This window comes from Lynx rufus, unplaced genomic scaffold (genome assembly GCF_022079265.1).
Source record: "Lynx rufus isolate CCGP_SWC_20201006 ecotype Redwood Valley unplaced genomic scaffold, mLynRuf1.p SCAF_8, whole genome shotgun sequence".
In the NCBI taxonomy this organism is placed as follows: Eukaryota; Metazoa; Chordata; class Mammalia; order Carnivora; family Felidae; genus Lynx; species Lynx rufus.
The window spans coordinates 105,567,333-105,581,839 of record NW_025814896.1 but is presented as its reverse complement, the minus strand read 5'-3'; the positions used below and the strand labels follow the sequence as shown (position 1 = coordinate 105,581,839).

The 14,507-nt window shown below is 44.0% G+C and overlaps 1 protein-coding gene across 2 annotated transcripts in view; it reads left to right on the top strand.

The window, feature by feature from the left end:
* The window catches only part of NCAPH (non-SMC condensin I complex subunit H), a 33,133-nt gene that overhangs the window by 17,649 nt on the left and 977 nt on the right, over window positions 1-14,507 (top strand). Inside the window, exons 10-17 of one of the 2 annotated variants that reach the window (XM_047068863.1) lie at window positions 2,608-2,756; window positions 3,108-3,214; window positions 4,071-4,193; window positions 6,805-6,915; window positions 8,111-8,287; window positions 8,949-9,062; window positions 11,275-11,366; window positions 11,704-11,779. In XM_047068863.1, coding sequence (XP_046924819.1) covers window positions 2,608-2,756; window positions 3,108-3,214; window positions 4,071-4,193; window positions 6,805-6,915; window positions 8,111-8,287; window positions 8,949-9,062; window positions 11,275-11,366; window positions 11,704-11,779 — 949 coding nt within the window. Of the gene's footprint in view, window positions 1-2,607; window positions 2,757-3,107; window positions 3,215-4,070; window positions 4,194-6,804; window positions 6,916-8,110; window positions 8,294-8,948; window positions 9,063-11,274; window positions 11,367-11,703; window positions 11,780-14,507 lie in introns of both variants that reach the window. The other variant, XM_047068862.1, reaches the window with a different exon arrangement.

Below are 14,507 nucleotides of genomic sequence, written 5' to 3'. Positions count from 1 at the left end.
TCAGAGAACAACTGTTACTTTTCCTGGCATCTGAGGAATTGATGGTAACAAAGGGCTTTAGTTACTTCCATTTTGGTATTTTGAATAAATGTCTCCATTTCTCTCCAGTTTCAAACAGAATGAAATCGTAGAGTCCATCCTACTGAGTGCATTAGGGCCAGGGGGCTTAGGTTCTAGCCTAAGGTTTTGTCCATCTTGGAACCCCTATCCTTGGCCTGGTGCTGTTCTTTCCCGAGAGCTCAGTAAATATTTGAACTGCACAGACTTGACTCTGTCATTGATAGATGTGAAATGTGGGGCAGAGGCAAGTGGCATCACCTTTTAGGGTCTTGTGTTCTCATCCATAAAATGAAGGGTTTGGACTAGATAATAATAACGTCTGAGCTCATGAGTGCTATATTATTCTGGCTTTGTGCCAGACCCATGCCAGGCGCCTTACCTGCATTACCTCACATAATTTACGTAGTGCAGAAAATGTCATTTCTTAAGCCTTACAACAACCTTATCATTGAGTCCTGTTATCCCCACTTCACAGATGGGGGAACAGGCTCAGAGAAGTTAAATAATGGGATGGAGCTGGGTATCACTCAGCACCTTTGGCCAATTCTGGCTGCATGTAATGAACTTTGGAGAGTAGGGCTCCACCCCAGAGCATTTCACTGAGAGTCCCTGAAGCCAGGCTCTTCGTCACATTTCCCAAACTTTTCCTGGGTGATTGTGCTGTGCACCCGTGATGATGACACTGTACTGGACTAAAAGGTCTTTAAGGGCTTCTCTAGCTCAAGGTGGGTTATGGCAGTGCTGAATTATAAATTCCAGTGTTCTGTAGGATGCCCCATGTTATTGGTCCCTGGATGGCAACACTTGGACAACTGTGCACATCATCTGTTAACGAGGCCGGGCCCGACAGAAGTGTTGTATGTCCATCAGCATCTTGGGCGCATTCCCTCTTCCTGCAGCAGTGGGCCACGTGTGCTCTAGCCAGTCTCTCTGTGTACAGGTGCTTGCTGTGGTTACAAACCTAGTCTACAGTCCAGGGCCCACCACAGCCCGCTCCACGCATGTAAGAATGAAGCATTTTGCTAAGTGCCGGGTGATGCGCTAGAAGCCAACTGGGAGGAGACTTTTACCCTGCAGGTTAAAGTGTGATGTGCTGAACTGGTGCTGAATTGAAGGAGGAGCCCTGTGGTGGGGGAGCAGGTAAAGGAAGTAGTTCCCCCAGAGGGGATTAGAGAAGCTTGATGGGGGTGGGGGGTAGGCCTTGAAAACTGGATAGACCATGAAGTAGGTTGGTTGTTGAGTCAGGGACTTAGGACCAGTAGGGTGCCTGCCACATAGTATTGTGTATCGTAAGATAAAATGGCTAGAGTTCAAGCCTCAAGGGCCTTAGCCCTGCCCTGGCCCACAGATTCTCAGGGGATGGGGGCCAAGCTCTTTATAGCTTTGCCTATAAGTTCCCAATAAATTCCCAGCATGACTGCCAAAACAGAACAGTATCTGTGAGAATTGAGCAGAGATTCTACTGAAGGCATCGTCTTTCTCCCTCCGGAGCTCACAGTGTAGTACAGTTGTTATCAGTAACATGGGCATTCTACAGACTGGAAATGTGAATTTTTTTGAGCATATTCTTATTTTTAAAATTAAGTTTTAATTGCACAATAATTATACAAATCCAGTTTCCTAGTTTTTAAATAAATATTCTGTAGATACAGGTGAAGTCCCCTGTTAAAACTTTTTAACCTTATTCCATAAGGTTTGATGTAAAGAGGATTTGTGTGTATATGGATCGCACAGTATGGATGAAAAACCCCTTGGTGCCTGAAGTTTCCTTGTTACCTTTACCTTTAGAGGGCAGTATAGCAGCGCTAACATACTTTCTGATGTGTCAGGGGCCTTTAGGAGAAAGCTACCTCGCACATACTAGTACCTTGTAGAAAGGTTGAAAAATCAACCCAAAACTGCCATGCTGGACTGGCCAGTTAGACTTCACACACAGCAAAGAATAAAGCTAAGATGGCTTAACGGATTACAAGTGCCCCTCCCCCACCCCGATCATTTGGGGGACAAATTAGAATAACATCTGTTTCACTTTTGGTAGACATTACACTAGTGTTATTGGAGCCCTCACTTTTGGAAGGATGGTGAAGAAAGAATGAGAGAGAGATTATCATCTTGTGTGGTGGGAAATCTTCCATATGGAAAGATCTTGAAGCTGATTCAGAATTGTGTCCAGAATTGGGTCCAACCCCCAGCTCTGGCATTTTATTAACTGTGCAGTCCAACTTTCTCCCTGCCACTTTTCTTGTCTCTCAAGTGGGTAAACTTGCATTTTATGAAGCACTTTAAAACCTCTTTGTATAGCTATGATCATATTGTTATAAAATTAAGAGAAGCAAAAGCACTTTGACTAAGTAAAAACTAAAGGATTTTTAATGATGAAGTATTTATATTGAACTAACTCTTAGAAATCCTGCCCATCTGTGAAAACTGAGTAGGTAGTCTTCAGTTGCCTCACATGCTGCTTTACGTGTAAATGCGTGATTGTGTTATATATATTGACGTGTACATGGTTGTACATGTAAAAATGTGATTTCATGTGTGTTACAGGGAAGAAATGATTCCCCTTGGGGATGGAGACATTAGGACCATGTGCCCCCTTCTGTCCATGAAACCTGGAGAATATTCCTATTTTAGTCCCCGTACCATGTCGATGTGGGCTGGCCCGGATCACTGGCGCTTTAGACCCCGACTCAAACGTATGTACTTCTAGATGGAACTTGAACACATAGTGTCAGTGACCATCCAGCATATGTGGGAATGATCACAAGCTTACAAGGCAGGACTCTAGAACTCTGAAGGGCTTGCCAGCATTATATGTTTTGCATTCTATCTTTGAATGGAAGGGATTAATTAGCATATTTTTTATTGTGTTTTGTTAGCAAGACCACAAATTACCAGTTGATGAAATAGGTATGTGGTTTGCCTTTCCTAATGCCATTATGTTGTTCAGATAAAAATGGTATTTTGCCATTGATAAGGATCTTGCAGAATGGGTAAATATTGTCCACAGAGGTGAACGGTATTGATGTCTGTGTTCATTTCTGCAGATGATGCTGCCTCCAAATCAGAAAATAAAAAGAAGAATACAAAGAAAGATTTTGAAATTGACTTTGATGATGATATTGACTTTGACATATATTTTCGAAAAACAAAGGTTTGTGCTAGATTTATTAGCATATGTGCTTTCTTAAATTACTCTTTTTACTCTTTCTTTTCAGATGTGATTTTTTATTTTTTATTTTTTTTTATTTTTTTAGTATTTGTTTATTTTGAGAGAGACAGAAACAGAATGTGAGTGGGTTAGGGGCAGAGAGAGAGGGAGACACAGAATCCAAAGCCGGCTCCAGCTCCGAGCTGTCAGCACAGAGCCCAATGCAGGGCTCAAACTCATGGGCTGTGAGATCATGGCCTGAGCCGAAGTCAGACGCTCAACCGACTGAGCCATCCAGGCACCCCTAGATATGATTTTTGTTTTAAGTTTATTTATTGAGAGAGAGAGAGAGCGAGCACGAATGTATGTGAGCAAGAGAAGGGCAGAAAGAGAGAGAGAGAGAGAGAGAGAGAGAGAGAGAGAGAGAGAGAATCCCAAGCAGGCTCTGTGCTGTCAGCATGAAGCCCAATGCGGGACTCAAACTCACAAACGGCGACATCCTGCCTTGAGCCAAAATCAAGAGTTGGACGCTTAACCAACAGCCACCCAGATGCCCCACAGATGTGATTTTTTAAACAATTAATTACAAATATAAGTTTTAGAGTAAATAGATGGTTTCATTCTCCCTCAGTCTCTAGAGGAATTGAGAAAAAACCCCGAACTCAGTGACAGATAGAATCAGGTTTAGAATATGAATAATGTCTAGCAAAATCACTCTTTCACATGGAACTGGGAATTCTGACAGTAGACTAGTGCTGCCCAAATCCTTTCCAAGCTCCTTAAAAAATATATATATATATGTTTTGAACATTCTTATTAAAGATGCCTAAAAACTTTTTTTTTTTTTTTTTTTTAATAGGCTGCTACTATTCTGACCAAATCCACTTTGGAGAATCAGAATTGGAGAGCTACCACTCTTCCTACGGATTTCCTCTATGAGACTGATAATCTTGTCCAGCTGCATCTCAAACCAGGAACCAGGGTAAGACCAGGATAAGACTGTTCCTTGGTTCGTTCAGGCTGCTGCTGTTGTCTAACCTGCTGATAGCATCAGAGGTATCGGATGATGGGTAGTGTGACTGTCGGACAGTGCCTTTAAGGAAAAGGAGAGAGTGAGAGGAGAGATGTGTGTTAGCCCAGGGCAGTTACTGGAAGATGCAGTGGGTATAGCAGAGCTAAAGGGAAAGCTTATGGGATAGATGCACACCAAAGATTTGAAATACATCAGTTGGTTAGACCTCCGGATGGACACTGAGCCCTACACGCTGAAATGCTAGGGCGATAAACAATCTTTTGTTGAGGTTCTTACAAGATGTTAGTTATTGCTTGATTCTCTACTTTCTCGTTGAGGTGGTGGATTCACTAGGCAGATGCTGTCCCCAGCCCACGTTGCCTTCCTCATGGTCAGGGTGTGGACGGGGTGTAGACTGTGACATGAGGGGTGATGTAGGTGCCAGTGTCTGACTGTGCAGGCCTCAGGGAGTTCTCCAGTGCTGCGCAACCTTCCTGGCTCCTCTGTTAAGATGAGCACTCCAGACCACTTGGTGCTGTACCTAGTCGCCGTTCGCTTCATCTGCCTGTGGTTCTTCTGGTGATGCTGGTAGCAAGCGCATGTCACTGTTGCCAGGGTAACCAGTCAGTGGTTCAAGCTAGGTTTCATTTATCTAGACCCCCGTTCATTTGCATTCCTGGTGGTTCTAGTCTTGTGGCATCATATACACAAACTGTCTTCAGTTTCTTCTTCCTTATTTTGCCTCTTTCTGTACAAGACCGTAATGATATGTATACAGCTCCCCCAAATCACTGATATCTCACATTGTGTTTTTGTAAACCAACAGTAATTTATTTTCCTTTTTAATCAATGCTGTTTACTTAATAGAAATACTCTTAAAATTGCAGAAAGAGATACAAGAAAGTATGGCTATGGTCAGTATTGGTAAGATGCTAGCCCCCTCGTTCTGATCAGAAAGTGGAACCCTGTGGCGGAAGAGCAGGATGGTAGGACACTTCTCAAACCTTGCCCAGCCTGGAGCTGCTCTCTGTGGCCACAAGCCACCCCCTTTTCCCTCAAGCCCTTATTGTGAACATTTGAAGATTGTGGCCTTCGGTGGGAATTTGCATATTCAGATGTTAAGGTGGTAGAACAAAGTCATTGAGACCTTGCATTCCAGGGGGTGGTTTTTTGTTTTTTGTTTTATGATTGTCTCTTATAGAAGAAAGAACTTTTGCTTCTGATTGTCCATAGGAACAAATTCACTATGTGTGGTAGGGCAGCCAGGCAGCAGGAGCTGGAGATCCCTGACCTTCCCAGCAGAGTTACACTGGGAAAATGACTGTTAAGCTCTGGAAACCCTGGAAATTAGATGCTGGATTAATAAGCACTATTTGGTTAGAGACTATACAGATCAACCACCCATCCAGTTTAATATCTTGCAAGGGGATTCTAATAGCAACCGCTGTCATGTTCCCTTCCTGAAACACTTTTTGTAGACTGTGGACAATTTAGAGTGTGCCTCGAGGAGAGTATCCTAAATGGAGAGAGATTTAGAAATAGTGTTATAGGAGGAACAGTGGAAGAAAGTGGACAATAAATGCCTATTGTTGAATATTATTTTTGGATTTGTATTATAAAAACATTGAAGGGTTTTTTTGGCTGCTTTTGGATATAGAGTTGTATTAAAATATTCAGTATGCTTTGTAAACTACATACCTTCAGCCTCATGTCCTTCTCCCCAAAGAAACCCCTCAGGCAAAAATCACTGGTCTAACGATCAGCAAATATCTGAAGGGCTGTGGTCATAGGCATTCCCAAAGGAGGAGGCAGACTTGTTCTCTGAGGCTCTGGAAGGCAGAACAAGGACCCTGTGTGTAACAACAGGGAAAAAAGCTGGATGTTTCTTCTTATGATTGTCCCAGAAATGAGACAGGCTGCCTGTGAATTAAAATTGTGAATGGGTTTTCTCAGAATTGCTCGAGCGGCAACCAAGTTGACTTCTTTTCAGATAGCTTTAGGCAGTTTTGTTTTTAATGAAGAAACCCTTTCCAATAAAGTTGTGCACAGACCTAATTGCACACCAGCTCTCTGGTTTATTTGGGTTGGATGGAGTCTCCAAGCCCTGCTACCCCAGGGCTTGCTCTAGAACGGAGCTGTGCAGTTGAAGTTGTCAGGATTAAGATGACTTTTCAGGGCCCTTAGAACTCTAAAATTCTATAATTCCATTTTTTTTTAATATATATATATATATATATATATTTTTTTTTTTTTTTTTTTTTTTTTACATTTTTATTGTTGAGAGACAGAGAGAGACAGAGTATGAGCAGGGAAGGGGCAGAGAGAGAGGGAGACACAGAATCTGAAGCAAGTTCCAGGCTCTGGGCTATCAGCACAGAGCCCGACATGGGGCTCGAACTCACGAACCGTGAGATCATGACCTGAGATGAAGTCAGACGCTTAACTGGCTAAGCCACCCAGGCACCCCTAAAATTCTATAATTCTAGGAGATTGATCATAAGAACTAAGGTTATTGTCCATCTTAGTTTAGAGATGCTTTCCTAGAAATTGCTTTCTACTGTTATTCTTTCCTTCATTCTAGTTACTTAAGATGGCCCAAGGCCAGAGGGCAGGAACTGAACATTATGAAGAAATTGGAGACTATGATTACAACAACCCTAACGACACCTCCAACTTTTGCCCTGGATTACAGGTAAAGGAGAGAAGAGCTCTGTCCTCTCTTCTAAGCGGAAGAGCCTTCTTTCCTATATGGTGGAAAGCTGCAGGAAATTCTAAATCAGGTGGGGAGTTTGTGGCTGCCTGCCCTGCCCCAGGCATCAGGGAATGAGCAAAGCTGAGGAAACAGCCAAAACCTTGGCCTGCTTTGCCGCCAGTCCTACATGCGGAAAGCGAATGATCATACTCCAATAAACCAGTCAATATCTTTAGCCTGTGCAAAGCACTTATCTTGGCTATTTTGGGATTTCAAAGGAAAATACTCTTCCTGCTCTGAGGAGCTATTATTTTGGCTAGGGAGACAGAGCACATAGACATGTGAAGATGGTGTGATCTGATAGGCAAAAAGTCTATGGGGTAGATTCAGGAGACCAGGCTTCTAGCTCTGATTTTGGTTCTTACATTGCAAACTTATACAAGGTACTCCCCAAATTTAGATCTAGGTTTAGGCTAAATAATCTCAGTATTCCTATTGTGAGTCCACTAATGAGATAGCAAATGTAAATAACAGAAAGGGGGAAAATATTAAGCCTCATCTGTGTCCCTGTAGGGAGAGGGACGAGGACTGCAGAATAGTTTGTTCATCTTACCATCTTACGTGGAGAATTGCGTTGTTACATTTTAGTGAAAATCCAGACCTCTTGAGTGCTTCTCAAACTTTCCGGGTGTTTAAGAATCACCCTAAAAAAGAATCACTGCTAAAAACAAGTCCTGGGTCCCAGCCCAGAGATCTGATCCATTCCTGCTGGCCTTGGTCCAAGAATGAATTTTTCATGGCTCCCGGACAGGAATCCTGTGGCCAGCTGGAGACCCCTGGCGACTCTTGTGCTCACATTGGGTGAGGGATGTGGGTCAGATCTCCAGTGTTTCAAGAATGCTTTCTATAAAATGAAATCTTAAGTTGGCCTGAAGCCAAAGGTGATACTGGCAGTTGTGATTATTGAATTCCTTTTAACTTGCTCTAGAGGTCTTAGTTAACAGAAGCTTTCCTCTTAGGGTTTATGTATAACAGGAAGATAAGTAGAGGCACCTAGAAGTCCATCGTAGGCTTGACTCACACAATGAACTCTCAGGTGCTCTGCTCTTGATGTGTAAATACAGTCTTTTTCAAGGATACTTCTAAGCCTCTCAGACAGCTTCTGCCAAACTTGAAGAACTGTTTTCTTGCCCAGGCTGCTGACAGTGATTATGAAGAGTCGGATGATTTATTTGTGGGACCAGTTGGGACCTTTGACCTTACATCTTGCCATCCACCTAAAACAACACAAGAGAATGATGATATCCCTGAAGTCCAAGGATTGGACATCACCACTTATGGGGAGTCGAATCTGGTAGCTGAACCTCAGAAGGTAGAGGTGAAAGCGAGAATTATATTGTTTGCCTGAGATCCATTTAATTTGCCTCCTATATGAGAGTCATATTGGTCTGGGCTTGATTTTTTTTTCCCCCCCTCCATTTTAAGTTGTTGCTCTTTAAGTGGCTGTCTCTTAAGTAGGGCTGTGTTGGGAATGAGCTGATGCTAATTAATGTGTAGAACTAGTCATCTCTCCAGAGATTGTGATAAACCATATAACTAGGAGCAAAGTGGTAAAGTATGTGAATGAAGGCTGCAGGCAGGGAAAATCGGTTTCTGTGCTGATTGCGTGAGGCTAGCTATTTGTCTCTGGAAAATCTTGGCCAGATTCAATTTGTATTAAATTATCATGCATTAAGCATCTGTCCCATACCAGGTGACAGGCTTGGTGATTTCATATATATTTGATTGACCTATGTCTCTTACACTGGGATTCCAGGTTAGTCTTAATGTAGATTATACTTGATCAACAAGAAATTAGGTTAAAGGAAGGGACTCTATTTTGGTATATCCAAAGGAAGTTCTAGAACTCCTTGGATTAAACCAAACTAGATTCTTTATTTGACCTCCAGACTTTTGATTTTACAATGGGTTGATGGTAAATGTTTTTTTTTTTTTTATTTACTTAGTTTTACTTGGTTATATATCTATTGCAGGTAAATAAAATTGAAATTCATTATGCCAAGACTGCCAAAAAGATGGACATGAAGAAGTTGAAGCAAAGCATGTGGAGGTTGCTGACAGAGTTCTCCAAGCATGCAGACGCGGAGGTAACATGTTCTGCTTACTGTCTAGGTGCCCGGCATGTGGGAGGGGAATAGCTCACGGTTAAGGCTCTAAGATCAGTGGCGTGAATTCAGAAAGCATTCATTCAGAAATACAAAGAAACTTCACACCTCTGAAAGAGAAATGAACCAAGTATATGAACATGCAAGTCACACGAAAGGCGATGCAGATGGTAAACTAGTGCACGTGACATTATTCAGCCTTGCTGGTAATCAAAAAATACAGATGAAAGCATTTTAGGCTCTTTTAAAATAGCAACTTTAGCAGTTAAACAATTTTTTCAGTACAGAGTTGAGGAAAAGCTTGGAGCACTTACTCACTGCTGGTGCAATTTAAGTTGATAAATGACCCTTTTGGAAAGCAAATTCTAACATCTCAGGTGCCATAAAATGTTTAAGCCCTTTGATCTAATACTTCTTGATTTGGGAAATATAATCAAAGTAGGAAAATAGTAAAAAACAATTTTGTCAAATTGTCTCTTTCTCCTTCAGAACAAGGTGAAACCTTGACTGACTCTTTCCAACTAAATGGAACTCTCAGTTAACCAGAATCCTTCCATCCTCTCTATTGGACCGCTAATGCTCAGGCAATGTTCTGAGCTTTCCAAACCCAACCCGTTCTCCTATACCTTCTCCTGTTGACTGAGAAGTGAAAATCATGCTTTGACTGAGGACCCTGAGTTGTGTAGTCCAACATATCAGCTAAGGCTCCAATCGTATGCCTAAATCTGAATAGGATGCAAATGTAAGGGAAATGCGCTTTTTACAAAGTAGAAAAGGGGTGGGGTGCCTGGGTAGCTCAGTCGGTTAAGTGTCCGACTTTGGCTCGGGTTATGATCTCACAGCTTATGAGTTTGAGCCCCGCGTCAGGCTCTGTGATGACAGCTCAGTGACCGGAGCCTGCTTTGGGTTCTGTGTCTCCCTCTTTCTCTGCCCCTCTCCCGCTCACACTCTGTCTCTGTCTCTCTCTCAAAAATAAATAATAAAACATCTTAAAAAATTAAAAATAAAAAAAAAAGTAACAAAGGGGTTCTACGTAAACTTTGAGTTTATTTATTTATATATTTATTTTGAAGATTTGTTTATTTTTTAAAGGTTTTTTTTTTTGTTTTTTTTTGTTTTTTTTGTTTTTTTTGTTTTTTTTAGCGTTTATTTATTTTTGAAAGAGAGAGACAGAGCACAAGCTGGGAAGGGGCAGAGAGAGACACACACACAGAAGCAGGCTCCAGGCTGTGAACTGTCAGCACAGAGCCTGCTGCGGGGCTGGAACTCACAGAGATCATGACCTGAGCCAAAGTCGGATGCTTAACTGATTGAGCCACCCAGATGCCCCTAAAGATTTATTTTATTTTTAGAGAGACAACACGCGACCAGGGACGGGGGGTGTGGGGAAGGAGGGAGAAGGAGAGAGGGAGGGAGGGAGAGAGGGAATATCTTAAGCAGGCTCCATGCTCAGCACAGAGCCCGATGTGGGGCTTGATCCCACAACCCTGGGATCATGACCTGAGCCAAAATTGAGTTGGACACTCAACTGACTGCGCCACTCGGGCACCCCAAACTTTGAATTTAAACAACTTAGAATACCCTCTACTCCAGGGATTATGGTTAACTAAGAATTTATTCTTTTTTAAAAAGTCTTTTATCACGAAAATACTCAAACATATTAGTAGAGAGAGAATAGTATAGTGAACACCTACTTCTGATAACTATCACTGTTTTATGTATACTGTCACCCATCCTGTCCTGCCTCCCCATCCCACCCACCATGTACACATTCTGAATTATTGTAACACAAATACGAGACATGACATCCTTTGATAACTGCTTGCCGTATGGATTATGGATTCTGTGCTGCCCTTGGCTGCGTTAGGCCAGTTGAAACTATAAATGATCATGGCTTTTGTTGGTTTGTATTTTTTTTCCTCAGAGAAAACTAGAAGACTTTTTGCAGTTTTTCCTTTACTGGGATTACATTGACATTGACATCAACATTTACCATCACTTGGTAGTCAGTGTCCTGGTGCAGGGCTAAGGAATGGAGTCCCCTTATGGGTCCCTTTTCTTTAAGATGTAACTTAGAAAATGTGGTTTCATTCAGATGTAGACTTTTTGGAGATACAATCTTTAGGTTCATGTTGCTTTCTTGAAAGTGAACTGGTCCTACAGATCGGAGTTGTCAATATCCTTCTTCTGTTAGACAAACCACAGTGAAACTGGAAAAGAAGGGGACATGGGAAAGGTGGCTGATGAGAAGATGCTCAGCGGGCTCACAAAGGACCTGCAGAAGAGGTGCGTGCCAGTGACCGCAGGGCTGACAGACCCTCTGCACACGCTCTGCTCTTTTAATACTTGGGGCAGTTTTTCTGTGTCTTCTTTGCATTGTGAAATGAGTTAATATAGACCAATTTTTAAAAAGGCATTTTTCTGCACCATTGGCTGGAATGGGACAAGTGATATTTTATTTCCAAATGAGAAACTAGAAGAACCTGCTTATAAAATGCATCTGAAATATTTCTTTGTTTCTGCTTAGTTTGTTCACTGGACATGTGTATTCATACTTGATGAAAGAGCCTTTGTTCCTAGAACTGCAGTGACCCAGCTAAATACTTGCCTCTTTGTTTTATAGCTTGCCTCCCCTCATGGCTCAGAACCTCTCTATACCTCTGGCCTTTGCCTGTCTCCTACATTTAGCCAATGAAAAGGTAGGTAAATCTGGTAAGCGTGGGAGTATTCTTTGTTCATCGCAACCTGTTTGAGCTCTTAATTAGATCTCTCACGGGCAACCTCATAGGACATCTTAAATACAGTGACTTATGCAGTACTTTCAACCCAGAGGATTAACCATGCACTTAGAAGTGACTTAGAAAAAGGCCACTGGGTGTGATTAGCAATGAAAATAATGAGGAGGACCCAACTGGGGAAATTTTTAGGTGCTGAATTGTGATCTGTCAGTTCCCAACTTTAAAACATAAAGTGCTTTTGTATTTTTGGGTGTCGGAGGCTTTAAAGGGCAAATCCTGCCGGTGCCAAAGTCAAGACACATGGAGATGTGGTGGAGGACGGAGGGCCAGGTGAGGATGAAAGGAAAATTGATGCAGGGAGAGGATAGTGAGACATGGAGGCCATGGCCAGCAGGGCTGCACCACCAACAATGCCAGGCTCCGCAGTGTGCCACGCCAGCCAGTAGAACTGAGCAGCTGTGGCACAGTCACCAGAAGAGCGGGCAGGGACCCATCTTCCCAAGAGTGTGGTGGCAGCTACCCAGGAGGCAGCCCGGTGAGGCAGCCAGCAACAAGCCCCAACAAGTGGCACTGCGTGAGGCTTTGTACCCTTTGTGTTCTTTTGTGTCCTTAGGCAGCTGGTCCCTCACGTAGACTTTGGCTCTTGAAGTAGAGCATCACTAGGGCTGGGCATGTCTCGCTGCTATCGTGCACCACAGCTGTGGATTCTAACCTCCTCCAAGACCGGAACCCTGCCCCAGAGCCGAGAGTGTGGCGCCTGTCTGAACACTGAAGAGTGGTTTGAGAGGACTGATAAGATTGCACTGGAATGCCAGCAAAAATGGGGTGCTGCAGAAGCACCCAGGATTTCCTGTGTGCCAGTGCCTGACCTCTGGCCTCGTAATTAAAATGACGCAGTGATGATCGGCTGTTTCGCAGCTCTGGGCTTGCTTGGACCGACTGCTGGGCCCGAGGGCGAGAGGTTCCCTTGCAGGATGACCCGTGTAGGATAGCCTTCAGCCTATCCACGCGGACCTCCCACTGGGAGTCAGGGACCACTTTTTCTCTTTCGAAGCTCATGAACTCACTGAGGAAGAAGAAAGTGTCCATTTGGCAGAAGCTAGTTTTGAGGCTGGGCGGGGAAGAGATGTGGAAGAGCCAGTGAGCCAGGACAGGTGCTGCGCGTGTGCACCTACGGTGCTGACTGTTGGGCCCGGGCGTTCACTACTGAGGCGTGAACAGAGCAACCCAGCTTAGCTTCTGACGGGAAGAGCTTATACATTAGAGCCACCGTGGTTGATTGTTGACCCAGGAACATTGAACTCACATGGCTGCTGGGTGAAAGGTAGTAAGCAGCAGTGGCTGACTGGAGAGATCATGTGCCCTGTTCAGAAGTCCTGAAGACAAGGCTAGGGGACACACAGCCCCATCCGTGGTTGTGGGAGATGGCAGTGAGAATGGCTCCGTGTGATTCTTGACATGTTCCAACTTATCCAATGTCAGAAGCAAACTACATGAAGAAAGAATAACTAGGAGGAAAAAAAAAACCAAAAAGATATTATCATCCTGACAAGAAATCCACAAATGGCTCTGAGGAGGATTCCCCATCTGAAGAGGAGGGCACACAAGCCATCCATCTGTCTGACATTCAGAAGTGTGACTGTAAAGCTGTTCTGGGGGAGGCCTGGAACCTCACACCATCTTTACGGACGTAGGTGCTGGTGAACTCTCCCACTGGGTGTGTTCTCCTAGCACACACAGGCTCCTAAAGCACAGGGTGCCCCCAAAGCTCAGAAACCCTCATCTTGAGTCCAAATTAAGAATGTTACTGATTTCACTCAATTGCACCAGTCTGAGAATCGGTGGTGCCCTGGGCTGTGTGTCTCTGCAGAAGCCTGCCTCTTCCCTGTGAGAGAGCGGCTGTATGATCTACACTCGGTTCCCAAATAGACCGGGCCGAGGAAACCCTGCTAAAAAGCATCGGTGATTCTGTGGCCTCACTGAGGCACATAATGCTCTGGCTCCAGCACTGCGCTGCTTCCCCCCAACAGCAGGGCCGGGATTGTTGTGCTGTGATCGAGTGTGTCTTTAGGGGCCCAGAGCGCTCAGCATTTAAAAGATGGGGAGATGGCACCAGACCAGAAACCCTTGGGCTAAGCGCTGAGGGAGGCCATTGCTGGGTCTTGGCTTTGGGCTGTTTGAGAAGATTTGACTGTAACATTGACCCTGTCAGTTACCATGATAGTCTGCAGGGGTCTGTGGTAACTCAGTTTAGAACCACCAAGAGAAATTTCACAACGCTTAATACCAGAACATGACTCTCTTGTGGCCTTCTTTCTCCCTGTCTTTCACTCCCATCTGGACTCTTCATCAGCCACTCTGGGAATGAGCTCCCCTGAGAAGTGCGACAGGGCTTGGGGTGCAGTGGTGGACGCTGGGTCTCCTCTACCTCTGTGGGCCTGAGTGCCAATATGGTGTGACTGATTAGCCAAACCTGAACCGCTTCTGGAACCTGAGTCGTAGAAGTCACACTTCAGGGGGGTATGATTTCAGCTTTCCATCGTTAGCAGTACAGAAAGGTGCACCAGAAAGGGTGGTGTGGTTGCTGAGTGCCAGCACATCGTGCCTGCCTCCAGTGCCAAGTGAGGGGAGGTATGCTTATGGTGAGCTTAGGCAAGACAGGCCTCTGGCAATTGTTTGGTCCTAAAGG